The sequence below is a fragment of the Catharus ustulatus genome, chromosome 18 (assembly GCF_009819885.2).
Source record: "Catharus ustulatus isolate bCatUst1 chromosome 18, bCatUst1.pri.v2, whole genome shotgun sequence".
NCBI classification, from domain to species: Eukaryota; Metazoa; Chordata; class Aves; order Passeriformes; family Turdidae; genus Catharus; species Catharus ustulatus.
The window spans coordinates 4144460-4167152 of record NC_046238.1 but is presented as its reverse complement, the minus strand read 5'-3'; the positions used below and the strand labels follow the sequence as shown (position 1 = coordinate 4167152).

Genomic DNA, 22693 nt, shown 5'->3' with positions numbered 1-22693 from the left:
ATCACAGCAGCCCTGTGGCATCAAAAATTCCAGGGGAGATGTGAGGGCTGGTCTCATCCTGCAGGCTCCTTTCTGCTCCCAGCCACGGGAACAGGGACTGGCTCTCATCAAGACTTTCTTGACACCTGGGAGAAGAAGAGGAAGGAGCCATTAAGTCAGGAATGCCTGGGAAGAGAGGTGGTGGTTGGAGTTTCTATTTCCCCATTGGTACATAGAGACAATTCCCTCCATCTCCTCTGCAGGATGGAGATCTCCACCTGGAATTCTTGGAAGAATTCCTGAGGACCTGCCTGGGTGACAAGAAGTGCCTTCCCTGCATCCCCCAACCCCTTTCAGGCATAGCTTGGTTGAGGGAGGCAACAAGAGGTGGAAAACATCCCCTGAAGCCTCATTTTGCTGGTGCACATTTGAGTTTGGGTCAGACTGAATTCTCCAAGTGCCCTCACCATGAACCAGCCTTGCTCTCCCATCCCTGGGCCAATTCCTGCCCAATTCCCTGGAGCTCATGCAGGTGACATGGGGTGGTGAGTTCCTGCTTTGGGAGGGGATTCTGCAGGTGGAGATCCAAAAGAGGAGCCCTCCAGGTTCCTCCCCGTGCTCAGCTGAGCCCTTACCACTGTGAGCTGTCCAGTTTTGTCCTTGAAGACCTGAGGCTCTGGCCCCACAGAGAACAGCATGGTCGCCTCCTTGCCGGAGCCCACGCGGAACCGGAGGCTGGAAGCACAGAATCCTCCTGGAGAGCTCTCCCCACGAGAGGCTTCACTCTAAACCCCCTTTATTTCTGTTCCCTGGGCAGATCTCGTTAGAGGAGCACATCAGAGCCTCCAGCTTAGGTGAATTTGCTAAACAATTGTATTATCCCAGCAAGCCCAAGGGGTTGATGAATGGAACAAGGCTGCCCAGCCCAGGCTTTGAGTGTTCCTGGTGCAATTAAACACTGGAAGCTAAGCAGATCTGACCTGGAGGAAAGCACTGAGCACACCAAATCTAATTAGAGCTGAAATGCAAAGGCCAGGCTGAAAAGCTGGAGCAGAAGTGCAGGTTTCACCTGCCAGCTCCAATTCCTGGAGAGGCTGGAGATGTGGAGTGCTTCCACCTGCCAGGAGCTCGGGGCTGGGATGGGGAGGAGTCACATTTTGGGCCTCCTCAATCCTTCTGGGAGAGGAGCATTTATCCTGAGGTGACCCACAGCTTCCCAGCTGGCTTTCCTGAGGCTAATGGGATCCTCTGTGGAACCACTAAAGCCATGACCTCACACCCAGAAAACTGAAAAAAAAAAAAAAATTTAAACCCATGGTTTGGGTTTAATACCTAGAAATAAGTTGGGTTTAGGTAGGTGTCAGAGCAGAGCAAGGTACAAGGATTCATGAGCCTGGGGAAAAGGTTGGAATGATTTTTAAAACATTTGGTCTCAGTGCATCCCATCTCATCTCATGTCCCTGTGCCTCTGGAAGTCACAAAACCAGAGCTGCTGCTGCACCAGACCTGTCCAGCTTTGGGCTCTGTCTGCTGGGGTGATGTCAACAGTCTTGACCTAGTCCAGGCCTAAAACTGAGCCTGCCCAGGGCTACCCAGCCACCTTCCTGCCTTCCTTACCTTCCCTTCACCACTTTAACCACGTTTTGCTTGTTGGCCAACATGCAGAGCTTGGTCACCACCTCAAAGACGTGCTCACACTGCAGTATCACATCCCCCTGGAAAGAATAAAAGAGGGAAAAGTTCATCTGGCATCACCCCAGGATGTGATGGTGCACAGAAACTCACAGCAGTGACTACCAGGCAGAAATGACCAATTTAAACACCCTCTCCAGGGATTATTTAGGATTTATTTGGTGTAAAAAAAGATTTATTTTATTTTATTTGGTCCAGAGAAAGGGATGGAGCTGGGAAGGGTGTGGAGAATCAGCCACACCAGGAGGGGCTGAGGGGGCTCAGCCTGGACAAAGGGAGGCTCAGGGGGGATCTCATTCTCCACCCTTCCCTGGCAGGTTGGGATTGCAAGTGAAAGTTTTTGTGTTGACAGCAAGAATGTAAAGGCCTTGCAGATTACACACTGAATAAACATCAGGAATTGTGTCATTCCAGGAGTTTGTAGGATGACATTGGAAGCATGAGCCCCATGACCTCACTTAAAGCACCATCCCAATTTCCTACCTTCTGCTTGTTGTCGTCAGGAACATGAATGACCACGATCCCATCACTCAGGTTGCTGGTGGAGATCCCTTCAAAAGAACCCCAAAATTAGAGGAAAAACCTGCCAAGCCCAGCTCCACACCACCCTCAGCTCCTTCCCCCAGGAGAAGCAACTCCCTGAAGAGGGCTCTGTCCTTCCCAAGGGTGAAGAATATTCCCATTCTTAGAGCAAAACACACAAAGCTCCTACTTTGATTAATTAATCTGAGTTTCCAAAATAACTTCTGAAGGTCCCTTTTTGTCACCTGTTGTCCATAGCACAATTCCAGCAGGGGTGATTTAAACCCCTGCACGAGTTATTTGCTCCAAACTTTTCTCTGGTGCCTTGGTTTTGCTAACAGGAGAGGGGGAAGGATCCATTCTACCCCTGAACTGTAGTTCCAACAATGCCAGGATTAAAAAATACCCACAAACCAGGCTAGGAGAGGCTTGGGTTATTTTTTCTCCCCTCTATGTCAGTAGAAAATAATTCCTGCTGCATTTAAACATTTGAAGAAACTCTTACTCATAAAATCATCCTTCAAGGCTTTGTCCAGCCCTTAGGAAAAGAGGGATAGATCACTCAAATATCTTTGCAAGACAAAGTTGCAGAATATCATCCTTCCTCAAGGATGCCTGGCAGGACAGGAAGCCCCCAAACAACTCACAGAATCATCATGGAATGGTTTGGGTTGGAAGGAACATTAAGAACCATCCCATTCTACCTGTCCCATGGGCAGGGACACCTCCCACTAATCCAGGTTGTTCCTATTCCCATGCAGCCTTGGACCATGACTCCCACTGGTACCTTTCAGTGTGGAATACTCGATTTTCTGCTTGATCTTGGCCATCTCCACCACGTAGGCTGAGCTCTGGGTCAGCACCAGGAGCCTCTCCCGCGCCTTGAACCCGTTCCTGTCATATTTTATCACGGGGGTCACATACTGAAAACAACGAGTTGGAATCAGCATTTCCACTACTGCAAGCTCCTGCTCCAGGGGGTTTGGATTTTCCTGGTTGGAAGCAGCTCAGCAAGGAGCAGCTCTGCCTGTGGATCTGGATTCCTTGCACTGGGAAATTCAGGAATCTTGGGAATGATGGGGCCCCTGTGCCCTCTGTGCCATAACCAGGGGAAGTGCAGGGACACTCCAGCTCTGCTCCTGCCCTGGACAGGGAATGTTCTTTAAGCTTTCATTAAAAGGAATCTTAAATAACTTTTAATTAGGTGTATTTTGAGACCTGTCTCCAGTTTAGAAGCAAGGAAATGGTGGCTCTGCTGCCCTTCATCAGCCCCTGTGTGAGCCAGCAGCTCCAGGACTCCAGTGAAGGTAATTCCAGGAGTTCTGTCCTTCCCTTACCTTGATGTTCTCCCCACGGATGAGCTGCAGCACTTTGGGGTTTAGATCACTCTCTTCTGAGGAGCAAACCAGAAAGAGAAACTGGGTGTGGGTGCCAGAGCCCCAGACAGACACTCCCCACCCCAGCAAACCCCAGAGCTGGTTTAGCTGTCCTCATCCCAACTGGCCTTTTCCCCTTGGGATGCTCCCTTCCAAACTGAGGGGGGTCCCAAACCCATTTTGGTGACTTTTCCTGCCTGCCAAGTAAATTCACACTGGGAATTCCTGCCTTTTCTTGAGTGTGCTGTTGGTTCAGACCCTGGTCCATCCCAGCCCCCAGGGAATGGTTTTCTGTCCCAGAGGGATCCCAGTATCCCCAGTTTGAGAACAATCCAGCAGATCCATCACTGTGTTCACATCATATGTGACAGGAGGAGCTCCAAGGGCAGGTGATGCTGCCTCAGCCAGGAGGGAATTTCTCTTGGAAAAGGGTCTGGTCAAGCAGGAATTTGCAGAGCCAGGAGCAGGGGGCTGAGGCCTCCAGGGTTTGCTGAACTCACTCAGGCGGGTGTCCAGGAAGGGCTGGCTGAGGCTCTGCAGGTACCCCTCCTTCTTGCCATTGAAAATAGCACTGGTCACCACCTTCTGCTGCAGCTGATGGGACAAGGAACAGCCTTTACCCTTTATTAATTCTAATAATTCCTCCCCTGGGGACATCAGCAGGATCACCTTCTGATCCTTCTCACACACCTAGAATCAGGGAATTGTGCTGCTTTTCTTCCAGCAGCTTTGGGTTATTCCAGTGTTACACCAAGTGAAGGGGCAACAGGGAAAATCCAACAGATTTTTAGTATTTTTGGATCTTTTCCACTTATATGGACAGCAGATTTCATGCCATAAATTAAGCTCCATGTGTCTGCTCTGTCCATTACGAGGGACACTGGAGGAAATCCCTGGCTCCAAGAATTTGCTCTCCCATGATAAGTTTGCTCTTATCCCTGAGGGACTGATTGGAGCAGCAGGATCAGAAGGTGCTGCCTGTGTCCCAGGTGATGCTCAGGCATCACCCCTGTTTGATCTCCCACATTGACATTCCAGGGATTGGTTACCTGCACTTTCCTCTCAGCAGTGAGCCCTCGGCAATATTTCCTCACCAGGTTCCTCATGCAGATTTTCCTGAGCATCTCAGATGTCTGCATTAAAAAAAATAAAAATCAAAGTAAAAAAATAAAGTAGGGAAGCTGTACAAACAGCTCTGTCTGTGCCATGAGCCTAAAACCCCATGGGATTAATTTTGTCTTTATTAGGGCTCATGAGTTTACTTTTCTGTCAGTGCATTTTCCTTTTTTATTGCTTAAACCAACAGGGAGCTTCCTCATTTCTCTTGGAAAGACCAACCACTGTTCCATTCCTCCCATCCCCACCCAAACACAGCAGATTTCAAACACAGCAGATCCTGGACTTTTCCAAAGGCTCTGAACAGAGGATGGAGCCAGCAGCAGAACATTTTCTCTCATCCAGAATGTGCACACACATGGCCACCAAACCTCCCCAAAGCCTCCAGAACCCCTCACCTCTTCCAGGATGGAGGGAGGCTGGAGCCAGCTCTGGTCCAAGACATTTTTTGGGAGGTGATCTCGGAGTTTCATCAGGTAGTAGTACTGGGAAAGCCTCACAAAGTCCCTGTTCTCCGGGCAAAGGGGTTTCTTCCGATTGATGAAACCGTTTATGAACCTACAGAAAACATCCTGTGACCTCCAGAAATCCATGGAAATGAGGGGAGGGACAGATGAACACAACAGGCTAAGGATCACTGGTGTTAGCTCAGGTGCACATGGAAATCTCACACTTTGGAATATTCTAAATATTACCAGGTTTTTACCAAGTTCTGTTGGCCAAACCACAGCGCTTTGGAGTTCAGAAGGAATCAGCTCTACTTCAGGAGTGGGGTTCAGGGGGGTGGAGAGGGAGAATGAAGGGAATGAGAAAAATTAGGAGGAAATTCTTCCCTGTGAGGCTGGTGAAGCCCTGGCACAGGGTGCCCAGAGAAGCTGTGGCTGCCCCTGGATCCCTGGAAATGTCCCAGGCCAGGCTGGATGGGGCTTGGAGCACCCTGGGACAGTGGAAGGTGTCCCTTTGGCAGGGGGTGGGACTGGATGGGCTTTAAGATCCCTTCCAACCCAAACCATTCTGGGATTCTGTGGTTGGGAAATGTGGTTGGGGCAGTTACTTCCTGACAGTCTGCACTGCCCACGTCCTCTTCTTGGCCGCCCTCCGCGCCAGGGCTCCTCTCCAATAGGCCTCCAGCTTGATTGCTGCAAGAGGGAATCAGTCCTGGGCTTTGGCCTTCACCCAGCAGAAGTTAAAACTGGTTATCCTGCTCTAAAAATCAGCTGGTGGGGACAGCAAGTTTGGAATGTTTTCTTCTCCGTGGTGGATGCAGTTCCACCTGTGCTGGGGGCTCAGCAGCAAGGCCAGCCCAAAAAGCTGCTCTGAGCCTGCACTTTCTATCAGCCTGCTGTGATTAAAGGGTTTTTTCCCCCCCAACAGCTGAGGATCAACCCCCAGGTACCCCAGAATGTCCCCTGTGTGTGACAGAAGGTGCTGCTGCTGCTCAGAGCTCTCCCACCACTGAGGCCAGGAGCAGCTCGTGGTGTGAGGATCCAAACAAAACTCAAGGAACCTCTGTAAATGTTCTGGGAATGCTCTGGGTGCAGCTGCCACCTCCTCTGACCCCAGCAGTGCCCACAGCACCACAGATTTAGGAACCTCCCAAGGCTCCAGCCCTAAGAGAATCCCCCAAATCCAGAGCCTGTACCTGCTTTCCTCTTCTTCTGGTACGCTCTTTTCCCGAGGAATCCTTTATATTTGGCCTGGAGTCTTGAAACTGGAAAGAAGGCAGAGACACCACTGGCACCTGCAGGGTCAGGGCAGTGAGGAGCAGAGCTCCTGCACCACAGGGGACATGGGGGGACAGCACCAAGGGGACCAGAAGCAGCCCCTGAAGGTTCCAGGCCCTTCAGTTAAGCCTTGCCAGGAGCAGGTACCCCTAGAATGAGACAGAGGAGATCCCAATCCCAAGGGAAAGGCTCTTGGTGCACCTGGCCATGGACAGGGAGGTACTCATAGGGCAGAGGAGCTCCAAAGGAGCCACACATCCATCACTCCAGCAGGGATTTCCCCCCAGCCTGGAGCAATTTCACTGAGTTTTCCATGGATTCTGAGAGCTGCGCAGACCAGGGATGGGACACACCTTAAACCCCATCCCATTCCACCCCTGCCATGTGCTGGGACACCTTCCACCATCCCAGGCTGCTCCATCCCAGAGCCCAGACCGAGAGAGCTGAACCCTTACTCAGCAGGTGCTTTCTGTACTCAAAGGCATCTTCTGTGGCAAACAGGGTCTTTGGGAAGCGGATGAATATTTTGGTTCTGAAAAAGAGACCAGGAGCAGGTTACCCATGGTGAGCCATCCTTCTGAGCAGGCTCAGAGCCCCCCAAACAGCTGGAATGCCACACCCAAGCCTGAGCTGCCTTGGGCTGCCCAGGGAAGCAGGAGAAGCTGGAGCCCTAACCCAGAGATGGAAGAAACGAGGTTGGATTCAAGCTCCCATGGAAACAGGTAAAAGTAATGAAGAAATTTGTGCATTGGGGGATTTTATCTCTCACTCCTTGCTCCTGTCACAGACAGAATAGAGGATCCAGGGCAGCAAATATTGAGCAGCCAGAGTGAGGAATTTACCTTCCTAATTTGTATTCCTCAGGCTTGTAACCGATGTGTTTGATGAGTCTCTGCACACCCTCTACTGCTGGCCCGTGCCAGTGTGGCCAGGTAGCTGGACAGAGAGATTTGTACCTGAAAGATCAGCAGGACATCAATGCAAACAACCTGAAGTTTGAGGAACCCCTTCCTGAAACAAATTCCTCCTTCTTTACTCAAAGCAGGAGATGCCAGCACAGATCAAAACGATGCAGACAACAAACAAAGGGTGTTTTTGAAGCAGAAGGGTTCTGCTGGCAACTCCCACGACTGCCCCTGGAGTTTTGCTTGCCTGCAGCCCCCAGGAGGGCAGGATGAGCTGGCAGAGGGGGGGCAGGATGAGCTGGCAGAGGGGAGGCAGCTCCCTCACCTTTGCAGGAAGAGCTCGTACTTGCGGCGGTAGGCGAAGCCGGCCCGTCTCACCCGCAGGTGCTCCATCAGCCCCAGGTACTTCACCTGGTGTCGGATCAGGAAATCATCAAACTTCCCTGGAGCAAGAGCACACCTTCACTGCTCAGCTCTGTCTGGAAAAGCTCACCCACATGCCCATGTGTTGAGGAAAATTAGGGAGGAACCAAATCCCCAATTACCCGATTTGCTGCCAGCTTAACCAAGCTGTTTCTATACAAACACAAAGATGTGCACACAACCTATACACCCTGCTCCAAACAAACCCCTCTGTCCATCCTTGGGCTCAGCCCCAGCCTCACCAGGCTCCTTGTTCTCATTGGGTTTGATGCAGCGGATGTACGAGGGCTCCTTGGACATCAGGATTTCAATCAGGCTCGTCAGACTGTTCTTGAACTGGGTTGCAACCTAAGACAGCACCAAAAGGAGTTCCTGAGCTCTGGAGCTCTTCCCTGCAGGAGGTGAAATCCCAGGACTGAGGAAGGGATCAGTGATTTATTCAAGGCTTGAGGAGCTGAGTTGATATTCAGAATTAAGACTAAAGACAAAGCTCACAGTCTCTGGTCTCCTCCTGTTGTCCAGTTCTGACAGGAGGAAACAATCCCTGATGATGCTGTTCTTGGAGTTGCACAGCACCTGAAACAGGAGAGATAAAAGTTGCCCTGTTGAGCAGCCCTTCTACTCCTCCTGGGAGCAGCACACACAGAGGTGCCTAAAGATCAGTGCTGAAGAGAAAAAAATGTTTTTGTTTCCTACAGAGAGTAAACAAATCTTCTGCACCAAGCAGGTGATGCAAAAGAACAGCATCTCTTTTTTTGTGCTTACCTCCTTCAGGTTTCTGTACAGCAGATCATTATTCTTCTCCAGAAATCCTGAAAAAAAATTTTGAATTAAAAGAAAATAAAAAAAGAAAATCAAAATTATCACTTGCAGCCACATTTAAGACCTTCAGGTCAATCCTTGCAGAGGGCAGGTATTTTGAAATTCCTCTTCCCATCATCAGCCACAGCAGTTTAGAGCTCAGGAGCTGCAGCCTGGCCATTGTCACTCACCCACAGCACAGTAGGTGACCTCTCCTGCGTAGTGGAGGAGGCGAAAATCCACCCAGTCGATGGATTTGCGCGTTTTCTGATCCGCCAGCTTGCGCCTGCCGGGGGAAAATCCAACAAAACACCAGGAGAAAGAGCAGCAAAGAGATTCCCTCAGCTTGGGGAGGGCCACAGCTGGGGAACAGCTGGAAATGTGGTGTTTGAGCCTATTGATGAGGCTCTGTGGAGTTATGGCCCGTGAACAAACCATCCCCTCTCCCTGCTGGCAGCTCCCATAAACCCCTCAGGACACCTGGGATCTACTAATTGCCATTTGGCAGTGATAATCCATTCCACAAATATCAATATTTCTTCCCACTACATCCATTTAAATACATTTTTAGTGTTTATGTGAGGAAAAAAACCCACCAGCTCCCTCAATCCCAAAGCAAACTTGGGGTGGGGGGAAAAGGATTTCAGACATTCTGCCCTAGAGCAAGAACTCAGATACAAAAGAGGAATCCAAACGTTTGAGAATAGCAGGAGTATTTTAGAAAGAACTCCTGGGGCAGAAAAAAGGAACCAAACAAGAAAAAAAAAAAAGAGCAACTTCACAGTTGAAGTTTCAGCTTTGTAAGCAGTCACAAACAGCAGAGCTGAGTGTCACAACAGCACGTTCGTGTATCAAAGCTCCTTCCAAGAGCAGATCCCGTGGAAGCAGCTCCAGCACTTCTATTTAAAGCTTTTAATCAGGCAGAACAGCATTAAGGCACATTGTGGTGACAAGGAAGTTGGCTACAAATCTTCCACTTGGCTGTGGTGGAGTTCAGAGCTGCAGGAACAGTGACAGCTCAGCACTGTGACTCCCCATTGATGGCTTGTCACAGCCCTTCTGCAGGGAAGTGCCAGCTCAGCCTGGCGCCAACGCGCTCAGCTGCCACCAAAATGGGATCCAAAACCCCTCCAAATGGAGCAGGAACCAAAATGCCACTCATCTGGGGGAGAGGAGCGCAAGCATTTGCTCTGCTCTTTGTACTCCAAGCTCACACAGAACAGGATGGGTGTAAATATTTACATATCCCCCCCCTCTCCAGCCTCAGGCATTTGGCTCCTTGTCACAACATCTTCAGCTTTCCCTGGAGTGCACGGGGATCAAAGGCATCTGTGGCCAAAACCATTGAACCTTCCCGGGCTAAAATGCTGGGCCAAACCCCAGGAGTCCCTGATTTTGGTGTGGAATGACAGACTCCGAGCTCAGCATCAGAGCCCTGCTCTCACCTCCCAGCACCCACACCCACCAGTGGGGTTTTCCAACATCAGACACTGATGGGCTGTTTGATTCCCCCTGGGACAAGGCAGAGATTGCTCCCTCCCCAGCCTGCCATGGGTTTGGGATGGGAAGGGTCTGGGATAGGATACAGAGGGTAAATGCATACGTCACGAAGTGGGCATGATCTCCTACTTTCTCTTCCAGCTTTTCCAAGAAGCTCAAATCTGTCGCTTCCCCAGGCCGTAAACATTCCTCATCCTGGAACAGCAGGCACTGGATCAGAGCTGCTCTGAGCTCCTATTTCCTCCTCAACAACATGTAGGGCAACTTTGTCCCACAAACCCCAAGCTCCACAGCAGGGGAAGCAGAACATCCCCCACCTTTAACTCCCACCCAAAACCAGATCCTCACCCTCTGGGTGTTTGTTACAGGAATCTGTTTGTGTTCCATCCCATAATTAGAGGAAAAATGTGATTAAGAACCATTAGAGAAAAGTACAGGCCTGCATTTTAATTCAGTACAAACTCTGTTCTTACCAGGATGGAGATTATTCCTTTGTGCTTCTGCTCCACCAAGTCACAGATGATTTTGTTGTTAAAATATGGGATTGGTTCCCACTGGGAAAGGGAAAAAGGAAGAACAGTTTTAGATGAAGACCTTTTCTTTGCAATTTTTAAAGTTCTTTGGAACAGCCTCAGACCCCACTGAAATGAGTGAATTGGGATGAATTAAGGGAAAAGGTGACAGCACAGTGATCCATGATCCCACTTCCAGCAGCCCACACCATCCTCTTGTTCTCCACATAAATCCTCTCCACCTTCCCTGTTTTACCCTGCTGGAATCCCTCATTCTCCAGGCACATCCTCACTGCTGAGCATCTGAGTTTTAGGGAAGGTCCTACTTCTTCCTTAAATTACATCAATTAAGTTTGGGCTAAATTGCACTTCAAAAGGGTTACAGAAAGAGACCCCTGCAAATCCTACACTTCCCATGGGAACAATAACAACATTTTAAAAAGCAGGATGACTTTCACATTGGTGATCAAAAGCATTCAGTGTAATGGCAGTTCAAAGGGAAAAGGGAGGGGGAAATGTAATTTACCTCAATGCCTTCCAGTTCATATTCGTCCTGCTCTGCTTTCAGGGTCATCTCAATCAGCAGCTGCTGCAGCTTCTCGTTGCAGTAATTAATGCAGAACTGCTCAAAGCTTCAGGGAGGTTAAATGAGCAGCAGGTTTGATGTGTTCAGGGGCAGCTTTGGACTGAACCACCATAGAGACCAAACCCCCATTTCCACAGGGAGAGAATTCCCCATTTTCACACGGACCAAACCCACCCCTTGCTCCCACAGCCCAAGGTGAAGCTTTTCCTGGGCTCCAGCAAACCCCTGCACCCAGGTTTTAGTGCCCTGCACCTCACCCTGCTGGGCTGAGGGCACAGTGAAAAATTCATGCAGGAATGTCCTGTACCCCCAGGTCACCCCAAATCCCAGCAGCAGCCCGTACCTGTTTGTGTCCAGCACTTCAAAGCCATAAATATCCAGCAGGCCAATCACTGTTTTCTGAGTTGAATCCTGTCAAAAACAGCCCTGGCTCTGCCACTGCTCCTTCCCTGCAGGTGGCTGCTTTCACCTGAATTTCAAACTTTCCCTTTGTCAGTGGAGAAGCCACTTTAAAGCAGATGATGAGCTGCTAAAACTCTTTAACAGAGAGTAACTAAAGGGTTTCCCAGCTTGGGGCTGCGGGATTTCCCAGCACCAATTATCCAACATCTCAGACATTTGGTGATGAGGGTTGAAACTGCTCAGCATTTTAGGAGCATTCAGGATTCCAGACAAGAAACCAACCTTGTTGGCAAGAGAGCCATTGATTTTGTTGACGAGCCAAGTGAAAGTCCTCCCATAAATTGCCTTTGCTACAGCATCCCGGGCATAGAATGCCAGATCCACGTTCAGCGGGCTGAGCACCTGGAAATAAAGATATCCCAGAGAGGATAAACAGCACAGGGGAGCAGAGGAAACTTCTGCACAGCCAGCTCACATCTGTGCCTTGGAGAAGCTGTCCCACAGCACAGCACAGCCACCCCTGGACTGCAGATATTCCTGCAGGGGTTACAATTGGATCATCCTTAAGGTCCTTCCCAATCCAAACCACTCAGGAATTCCCTGATTCTCCCTACAGCTTTATTTTCCATCACTGTTCCTTCAGGCTGGTGTATCCCCACCTGCCAGCAGGTTTGAGGCACTACATTTTGGTGAGTGTTAATTTAGATGAAGTGGGAAAGTATTCTGACCTCATTTTACTTCTAGATCGTTAAAATAAAAATATAAAATGTTCAAAGAGTGGTTTTTACCAAAGTTTTTCTGTGTGCAGCCCAGTTTCCCAGAAAGCACCGTGGACTGGGCAAGGGGAAATTGTTTGGCTCAAATACAAGTCCCTGTTCCAGCTTTTTAACAGCTCCTGCCTTGTTCAGCAATAAAACTCCAATATATTTTAGTTTAACATCTCAGGCTGAAGAAGGGGATGTGGAGGAGAAGAGGGACAGTCAGAGGGATCTGGTTCACACTCAGAACTTCACCCACCCCCAGCTGGGGGTGTCCCAAATTAAACTGGGACTACACAGAACTCCCTGGTACCTCCTCAGATCTGGCTTCGATCTTCCTGTGGGTGAGAGCTTCCTGCAGGATGGACAGGTGAGCACCCAGCAGCTGCAGGGAGAGAAATATCTGCACTCAGAGCACAGCCACAGGTGCCTGTTTAAATGAGCAGCACTGTGTGCTGCAGAACCTCCAGCTCCTCCCCAGCCACCCTCATCACAGGGAATTTCAGGGAGAAAACTCAAAATGGTTTACAACATCTTATCTTTGTGCTTTTGGGAATGAGCATTTTGTACCAATAAGAAAAATCACAGCAATGTTGAGGTTTTCCTCCTAGCACTGGGAATTCTGACCCAATCTGGGCAGAGGCACCTTGGAAATCCACTTGATCTGGGTCCCATCACGGATGATGGCGTGGCCATTGCTGTCCTCCTCAAACTGGATGTTCCCAAGGTGCAGGACGCTGGCAACGATTCCAAACAGCTGCTGATAATGGGAGATGCTCATTAGAACACGGGTTCCCACAGCCCTGTGGGGTGCTGCTGGTCTTTCCCATCATTAATTAACAGAATTTTGGCCAGGCTGAAGGGGGTGAACCAGACAATCCAGGACAGGCATCGTGCTCTTCACCCACTCCCTCAATCCCACAGCATGGAATCCCAGAGTGGTTTGGGGTGGAAAGGAATTTAGGGATCATTTAGTTCCACCCCCTACCAGGGCAGGGACACCTTCCACTGTCCCAGGCTGCTCCAAACCCCATCCATCCTCGGACACTTCCAGGGATGTGGCAGCCACAGCTTCTCTGGGACTAAATTTCTTCCCAATATCTAATCCAAACCTTCTCTCTGGCAGTGGGAAGCCATTCCCGTTTGTCCTGCCACTCCAGGCCCTTATCCAAAGTCCCTCTCCCTGTTTCTTGTTGGCCCCTCCAAAGTGTGTCCTCTTCCACCCTTCACCCCTCTCCCAGGCATGGCTGCTTCCATCTCTTCAGGAAAAGAGCTCTCCTCTCTGAAATCCCTTTGCTCAGGCCCTTTTCACAAGCAGTACCTCGATATCTTTCTCAGTGAAGTCAATGATGGAAAAAGCTTTCCGGACGATTTTCCAGTCATTCTTGTCATTGATAGAAAACACTTTGGCACATCGACCCTAGGCAGTAAAAGAAAGATGAATTAATATAATTAATTGGTAAAGAACTTCTGGGCACACTGCTTTCATTTCCAGTTCCTTCAGTGAGGTTTTTTCACTGTTATTAACCCTGAGCATGGCTCCTCTGATCAAATCCTTCAGTTTATACTGGAAACCCCAAATAAATCAAATCCCTGAGTGTGGAGTTGCTGTAAATTGACTGAAACTGTGCAGAGCTTGACCTTCCAGCCATCCTTTATTTTCAGGGTAAGAATATCTTCTGCCCAAGCTGCATTTTGCATCCCTACAATTGCAGCCCAGGCTCCCACTGACCTGGATGAGGTACATGTACTTCTGGGGGTTGCGCTCCAGCCCGAGCCAGCAGAGCAGATCCTTGTCTGCCCCCTCCAGCAGCTGGTAGAAAATATGAAAATTCCTCTCTCCATGGTTCTGGTGGACAACTCGAGATTTCTCAATCAGGTAGCTGAGGATGTGCCCTCCCACTGGAGCTCCCTGGCAGAGAAAATCAGGCAGATCAACACCAAAAATGCCAATAATCCCTGTGATTGCTGCTTCTTTACTCCCAGGAATGAGGAACAGGCTCTGGAAAAGCCAAATTCTGCTGTCATTTTTTTGCCACCTTTTGTTTAAGAATATCCAGCAACAGCACAAGGATTTGCTGTCCCATAAAAGTAACTTGAGCTTTAAAAATCTCTCTATCAGCTTTCCATGGAGCACTGCCAGCAATGCTGGAAGTTTCCAGGATGGATAACCAGTGACCTCACCTGCAAAATGCAAGGTCTGTAAAAACAGGGTCAGGAATGTGCAGGGTAAGAATTAATAAATCCTGGGCTGCCTGCTCAGCATCCAGGAGGTTTCTCAGACACAGCTCCTTTTCCCAGCACTCCACTGAGTTTGTGCTCACCTTAAAATCAAACTGGATGTCCATGTACTTCCCAAACCTGCTGGAGTTGTCGTTGCGCAGGGTTTTTGCATTCCCAAAAGCCTGGGGGCAAACACAGAGGGAAAGTCACTTCTCACCTCGCTGGGAGCCTCACACCCCCTTCCATAACCGAGATTTGCTGCTTCAGCCAAGTCCCTCTGAATTTAGTGGGATTAAAGAAATACAAATGAATGCATTTGCATTGCTCTAAAGTGGAATTCAGCTATAGTGATTTCTGATTTTTCTTATCTAACCTAGAACTGAGGCCCCAAGGAACTACTGCATGCTGTATTTAATTTCCTTTTATTTCCCTGTATTTATTTCAGCCATCCTCAAATCAAACCCTCAAATTAAAATTTTTAATTAATAGATTCGATTAAATGTATTAAATCCCAAATATTCTTTTAGAAGCTGTGCCAATATTGGCCATTCTTGCTCAGGGCTGCAGAGAATCCTCGCACAGTGAGGCCACTCTCTGAGCATTTTTAGCCTTCCTTTATCTTCTCACCTCGAGGACAGGGTTGGAGAGCAGGAGCCGGTCCCGGACAGTCTGGAGCTGCTCCGTGGTGGGACAGGTGACAGCATAATACTGCAGGATCTTCTTGGATGCCTCTGTCTTGCCAGCCCCACTCTCCCCAGAGATGAGGATGAAGTGGTTGTTGTACTCATTGCACATCACCCTGTAGGCGTTGTCAGCTATGGCATAGCTGGGATGGGCACAGGAGGAATTTGGAGGGGAAATATCCGTTAGGAATGGCACAGGAGGAGGAATGGCAAAATTTTCCAGGAGTTTTGAGTCCTGGTTTAATGTTACAAGTATTGGAATCCTGAAATGGGTTGGGAGGGGTTTGTAGAGATCATCTCATCCCAGCCCCCCGCCGTGGGCAGGAAAACCCACTGGGCTCAAAACCTGAGCCTGACTCAAGGCCTGGCAGTAAAAACCAGGCCTAGTGACTGTGAACACTCCCATGGTGCAAGTACAGGATTGTGGGGAAATCCCAAATTAGGAATACCCAGAGAGACCCCATGGGAACACTCACAGGTGTGGGGGCAGCTCAAAGAAGTTCACGCCCCGATAAAGCTGCATCTGAGTCACTGTGTAAAGGTCCAGCTCCTGGTAGGGGTTCACAGACACCAGGAGAGAGCCAATGTAGGTCTGCAGGGAGAGAGAGCCTGGTGGGACACCCCAAAATCCCAAAGGAAGAGCCAAAGGACACTGCTCCACCCCAAAATCCCAAAGTAGGAGCCAAAGGACACTGCTCCACCCTAAAATCCCAAAGGAAGAGCTAAGGGACACTTGTTCCACCCCAAAATCCCAAAGGAACAGCCAAGAGACTCCTGCTCAAACCCAAAATCCCAAAAAAAAAAGCCAAGGGACACTGCTCAACCCCAAAATCCCAAAGGAGGAGCCAAGTAGCTCAGGACATCATCTGTCCCAAAGCTGGTACAGAGTTTGTTATGAGAGAACCAAACTAAACCAACCAGAACTCTTCCCAAACCAATACCAAACTTCTTCCAAAATCCTCCTGGTTACAAGTAAAGCTGAACCACGAGAGCAAGCTCAGAGTCTGACAAATTAAATGCAGGGATTTTGGATCTCTTGGTGCTTCCAGGACCCTTTTCCTACTAAAGTTAACACAAAATAAAATCCTCATCTCTTCCCAGACAAACCTTGTCCTGCTTTCCTACAATCACAGCAATCCCTTTCCTATCCCCTATTTCCTGTACATCCTTTACAGCTTTGCAAAATTCCTCAGAGCAAGCTGAGATTTATTTTTATGAGTTCAAGAAGAGAAATTTACTCCTGGGGGATGGCTCTACTGGGCATTACCAACACCTTGTTAGATACACAGAGGATACTCAGCTCTTCCCTCTGACCAGCAAGGCCACCTCAGGGACATTCCAGGAGCCACAGGGCCACCTCAGGGACATTCCAGGAGCCACAAAGACACCTCAGGGACATTCCAGGAGCCCCAAACCCGCAGCAGCAGCAGCACTCACATAGATGAGGTTCTCCTGGTAGCGCTTGCGGAGGTTGTTGAGGAAAGCAGCCTCGCTGGTGTGGGAATCCAGCAGGACAAAATCCTGCACCCCGACCTTGTCCCGGGCTATCAGAGCCCCTTCCATGTTGGCGTCGTTCTCGTCCACTTCTTCCTTCTACAACACAAAGGTTGGGAGTGAGGATGAGGGAGGGGAGCCAGCCTTGCACAGGTCAGGCCAAGAGATCTTGGTTCCAGCTTGTCCAAGGTTGGCAGCTCCATCCAAGCTCTTCACACTCCAGACGTCCCAGACCTGCTGCTGGTTTCCATAAAAACTGAGACAAAGCCAGCCCTGGAGATGCAGTTGGGATCTGACAATATCCCAACTGGGATATTTTGTCTGGACAATTACTCAGACAGAATTGGAATATACTGTGGAAAACACCAGAAAAAAATCCTTGTTTTTCGCCTTTCTACAGATCTAGGCATGGAAATGGAGAATCCTTGGAAAGGGCTGCAAGGGGCTTGACTTGTAGGTAAAAAAGATTAATCCCACAGCTCCACTCTGCACAAGAATTTTATTCCCAGTGCTTGGAGCAGCAGCTCCCAGTCAGCTTTCAGTGCTGGCAGCAGATGTCCCCACACGCCAGCGAGACACGGCCACTGCTGATAAAACAGAGACCTGGGGAGGGTTAAACCCTGCCCAGCATCCCCCATCCTTCTCCAAAGGCTGAGAGATGTAAAAAAGGCTGTCCCTGACAAAACCAAATCCTCTTGCACCCTCCACTTCTGATTCTTCAAAATAGAAATTGAATTTATCAGGGAAATTCTCACTGCTGGGGGTCAAGCTCAACTCCCAGGCTATAAGAATAAACTGTGCTGTTTAATTATTTAAACCAAACTGTTATTTCATTCTAGCAAATAAACAATTTCTATCTACATATTTCACATGGATTTGTCCACATCACACATTTTATAATACTGTGCTATAGTTGAGTTTTCAGCGTTTCCTTCTGGTTCATTATCCCAGACACCAGGATTACCCAGCTCAAATTCCTACCCTGAGGTAAAAATGGACAGGAATGAATTCAGTACAATTGGAGCAGCTTACCTTGGAGTGAATTGCCTTGGAATGAGCTGCTTGGAGGGTTCCAGGCTGGGACAGTGAGGGGAGGAACAGCTGGAGCAGCTCTGGAGGCTGCAGGCTGTGCTCACCAGCCCAGCACCTCTGCTGCTCTCCCGCTGCCCTTGGGGACATTGGCTTGTCCCATTTTGCTGCTCCACTGCTCAAGGGGACGTTGTGGTTGTGGGTGAGGTTTTCCAACAAGCACTGTAGGGCCACGTCAGCTTCTGCCACCTTTTTTAATTTGATTTTTGAAAGCAGAAGCTTTGCAGATTGGAAATAGGCACAAAATAGAATGTTCCTGTTGAGCACTGGCAAAGCCTGGCTCTGGAGGGAGGATTTTGGGATGAGCCTGCAGGCACTGGTGGACATTGGGGCTCAGTGGATTTGGGAGCAGAGTTGTATAAAATGAAGAGCAAATATCCACACAATATCTTTTATGGCTGAGGCAAACTCGGAAAAATCAGCTCTTAAACAGGAATTTAAAGGTTATTCTCATTTTAGTCCAGCCTGTTCTTTGTGTTTATCTCTTTGAGAGTGAGCTGAGTTTTGAGAATTATGTTCAGCAGCAAAAGCCACAACACTCCAAAGTAAGAACCCCTGAAAGCAGGTGATTTAAATAAAAAATAAATCAATCAGACCTGCACTCACTTCACACACAAGGAATGCCATTTTTTGCTTTGCTGACTCTCCCCAGCCCCAGGCTGGCAGGATACAGAATTCCTCATTTTTCCTTAGCCAGGGCATGACCTGATTGCCATCACTTCTCTTTTCTGTCAGAAAGTTCCCTCATTTTTCCTTTTAATGTTGATATTAATATCCTTTTTTCTCCCCCTCCTGTGCACATGACCACCCTCATCCATTTGTGCCTGTCCTTAGCTCAGGCTCCATTGGTTTGGAAGACAAAATAAAGGATGAATCTAACACTTGGACAGACCCCAATGCCAGTACAGTGAGGAACATGGAAGGGGGAGGGAGGGAAGAGAAATAATAATAATAATAATAATAATAATAATAATAATAATAATAATAATAATAATAATAATAATAATTAACGATAATAATATTTTGCTTCTGACAGAGCTCTCAGGACAAGCAACTTTTCCTTTTTCTCCCAGCTGGGAAGCAGCAGAGGATCAGCCTGACTCCCTCTGCCTGCTCAGGTTTCCTTAACCCACTTCTCTCACGTGTATGTTAATGAGTAAATGACACTGCTCCCCACCAGAAAAAACCCTGAATTCTTTTCTGGGCTATTTTGTGCCCAGATTTTCTCAGTGTTTTGCTGGTGCTGATGATTCTGTGATCCCAGCACCCTTTAGTGCCCTGTCCCCATCCATTTCTGGAAGTTTTGTGCTTCCCTGAATGAGATGCCCCAGGACCCATCAGTGCACGTGACCCCAGCAAGACACTGCTCTTTTAAAGGATTATTTCCCTTCCCTCATCTCTCAGGAGCCAGGAGATTTCTTTCTTGCCTAAAGACACGAGCTTTATCAGAAAACCTCTCCCTCACCACAATGAAGGGTTTTGCTTTTCCCACAGGGATTTGTCTGTCAACAGGGAAACTGCAAGGAACTCTGTGGGATCACAGCACAAATTCCTGAGCTCTGCAGCTCCTGAGAAAGAGTCAGACAGAACAGGTTCTTTGACAAAGCCTGCACCACTTTGAAACAACATTCTGTCAAGAAAACAACTTTAAAAAAACAGAAAGAAAATTATTATTTATCTTCACAGAGGATCAAAACTTGATTTTTCACTTGATGCTCCATTGATGTTTCTTTGGTTTAATGTCACAGAACAAAGAGATGAAGGCACAGGGGGGAGGAGGATCACTTTGGAAGCACTGGAAAAGCCCAAACCATGCAGGTGAGAGCCTCAGGTGGGCACCTTGGACCTTTGAAAGCCTCATAGCTCCCACCCATGCAGGAAACTGCACCAAAAAGCTCAACCCAGCAAACTCAGGTTTACCAATCCCACCCAGAGGAGCAGAAAATCTCCTCGAGGATCCTCCACACCCCCAAACCCTCCCAGAGCTGCCGGATTTCCCTTCCGCCGCCCCGCAAATCCCCAGGTGGTTTTTATGTCACACCTGAGTCCTGCTTTACCTGCAGCCTCCCCTCACCTCCCTGTCCAGCCTGTGCTGCTTCCACAGAGTTCCTGGGCTGGAATTGAGGCCCATGGACACCCTGGATCGTGTTTCGGGCTCTTTGCTCCCTCCTGGGGCAGGGATGTGCCATCCTCTCTCTTTAATGAATTATCCAAGACCTGGCAGCACCCGAGCCCCGGGAGGTTCTGCCTCTCACCAAAACACCCACGGCTGCCTCTGGGGATGAACCGAGGGGTTCTGATATTCCTGATGGGCAATTTGGGCAAATCTGGGCACAAAATACACCCCATGGCTCCTGAGCCCCTTCCCACAGCTCCCGGCTTGGCTCCCACTAGAGGTCACTGCAAAACCCAGTTTTAGTCGCCGTTTCCATGGATTTTCCTTTCTCTTTTTTCCCATATGCAACAGGCAGTTTGTTCCACTTGAAAATGATTTTCCAGCTGGACACCAACTCCCACTTGGTGCCAGCTCTTCTTGCTTCTGCCCAGCTGTCAAAGACAACAACAGAGATTTCCCAATTTCCAACAGGATAAAACCCATCCATTTGGGAAACCAGAGCAGCACCAAGCGACCTCTCCGTTCTCCAGATGATCCTTCCATGAATTACGAGCTCTGTATTTAAAGGAGCTTCCCACCAAGTCCCACCTCACTGGGTGACGAGCTCCCAAAGGGACTCGTGGCAGGATCAGGTTCTCCAGAAATGGAAGAGCCCTTCCTGTGCCACAGGATACCTTGGTCTTACAGCAGGAATTGGATCTCTTCCCTTCTGCTTCAAAACAAGAGCCAGGCAAAGGCATTTCTGACTTATCCTCAGTTAATACATACTGGTGATGAACAAAGCCATTCAAAATATAAAATGAAAAGCCCCTCAATAAGGCACATTTTCACAAAGAAGTGGGAAAAGCCCCTGTTTATCAGCCAGGCTGTTTAGACACCTCTGTTTTCCAACAGAATCAGGATTTGGTGACAGAAAGTTAATTCTTCCCACCCAGATTCTGTTCTGATCTCTGCAAAAAATTTATTCTCATCCCCTTAACACTTCAAGCCTTATCTAAGGCTGGACACAGAAATCCCAAAGCCCAGTTTGGCCTGTTTGTTCAGCCCTGTCTCCACCTGGCACCACTGAATCATGGAATGTTCTGAGCTGGAAGGGATCACAAGGATCATCATCCAGCTCCTGGCCCTGCACAGACAACCCATCAATCCTTACCCTGTCCCTGAGAGTGTTGCCCAAATTCTCCTTGGGGCTGGTTCCCTGGGGAACCTGGGCAGTGCCCCAGCACCCTCTGGAGGAAGAACCTTTCCTGATATCCAACCTAAACCCCACAGCTTCAGCATGCTGGAAATTTCTGTGACACCAAACTTTTTATTTTTTCCCTGCTCTCTGTAGTTACAGCCCTGAGATAAAAGCATATAAAAGTGGTGCCAGTAAGTGAACATCCCTGGAGTCATCTGGTTCAAAAGTGATAAAAAATAGGCATGAGATTTGAAATCGACACAAGATTGAACAGAGAGTGTCAGGCTTGCCCAGCACAGCTGAGCTCAGAGCAGCACTAACACACATTCCCTCGGGAACGTGGGAGCTCTGTTTTGGAAATACTCATTTACTGTGAGAGGCAGCAGCTCCCTGACCCATCCTGCTCCCCTCGTGTGCTCCAGGAATTCGCTCATTAAGAGTCCTGGGCTGCAGGGATCACAACAAGGAACCCCTCGGGCTCTGCTCCACCCTCGGCTCTCTGGAGGGATTGACCACGGAGAATGGAAAAGGAAGATGTTCTGCCAGAGGCACTTGGCAGGGTCAGCGGGGGAGCACGGCCACGTCCCGGCAATCCTGGATCTTCCTACGGCAGTGACCTCGAGGTCAGGACTCCAGGGATGCCCTGTGTCTGCTCCAGGAGCAGTCAGGACTCATCCCATTGTCCCCAAAGGAAATTCAGAGTGTCAGGTCTTGGCAGCAGGACTTGGGGTGACACATCCCCACCCAGGAAGAACAGCCAGCCCAGGGCAATGGGAAAACATTCCCCCTCCTGAGGAAACCTTGGTGTGGCTCCTGAGAATTTATCTGCTCGGCTTAGTTTTCAGATAAAGGAGAACTCCATAAAAAAAGGGATTAAAGCAAAGCAGATTCCACCACAGGACCAGGTTACGCTCATCCCATCGCAGCAAAGCCAACAAAACAAGATGATTTTGAGATATTTCACTGAGATTTTTCACAGATCTCATTCAGATTTCTAACAGAACTGGAATGCTGGACGTGGACCATGCTTGGGAACGCAGCAGCCATGGAAAAGGGATATTTTGTGTGTACAGCAAGGCCCTTGGACAGTCTGGCACTACTGTACACGCTCCTCGAGGCAGGAGAATTCATAAATACAATTATACTGTGGAAAAATTTACACATTGTAACCTAATTTCTTTTCAAAAGAATACAGAATAAGAGGGTTTTAAGGTTAATCAACAGCCCAGGGAAACGCCAAGAGTTCTTAAGGCCTCTTGTCTGTCTCCAGGGCATGGTCTGCTATAGACTTGTTAAAGGGTGACTGTCTGTCTTTCTCAATAGAGGAGAGGTCGAGGTGAACCACTTCACTTTCATAAATCAAAAGAAAGAAAAAAAGTGAGAAAATCTCCCGAGTTCAAACATTTCTTTAAACCCCAAACTTTAAATACTAAATGGGCTTCATGGCTGCCATTTTGAAAAACATTAGTTTGCCAAAGGACCCTTTTGATTCCTATTGGAAAAGCGAGCGCTCACAGATAATCCATTGAGAATCCAAACCCCCACAAAAGGCTCCCTGAAACAATCGCGGCGCTGCTGAAGGACAACATTTTTGTGCCCAAAAGAAAACATT

At 48.7% G+C, this 22693-nt stretch overlaps 1 protein-coding gene across 1 annotated transcript; it reads right to left on the bottom strand.

Moving 5' to 3' along the window:
• Window positions 1-44: 44 nt before the first annotated feature.
• On the bottom strand, window positions 45-16786 carry MYO1H (myosin IH). The gene is made up of 31 exons (XM_033075882.1): window positions 16640-16786; window positions 15679-15794; window positions 15147-15345; window positions 14621-14701; window positions 14029-14208; window positions 13618-13716; window positions 12943-13056; window positions 12610-12681; window positions 11821-11940; window positions 11480-11547; window positions 11077-11182; window positions 10512-10592; window positions 10142-10233; window positions 8730-8824; window positions 8503-8549; window positions 8233-8313; window positions 7980-8085; window positions 7640-7757; window positions 7252-7365; window positions 6865-6941; window positions 6328-6396; window positions 5740-5824; window positions 5084-5243; window positions 4619-4702; window positions 4070-4163; window positions 3531-3586; window positions 2981-3116; window positions 2155-2222; window positions 1597-1694; window positions 615-714; window positions 45-125 (listed from the first exon to the last, which is right to left on the bottom strand). The coding sequence occupies exons 1-31, from the start codon at window positions 16763-16765 to the stop codon at window positions 108-110; spliced, it is 3060 nt and encodes a 1019-aa protein (XP_032931773.1). The 5' UTR covers window positions 16766-16786; the 3' UTR covers window positions 45-107.
• Window positions 16787-22693: the final 5907 nt, after the last annotated feature.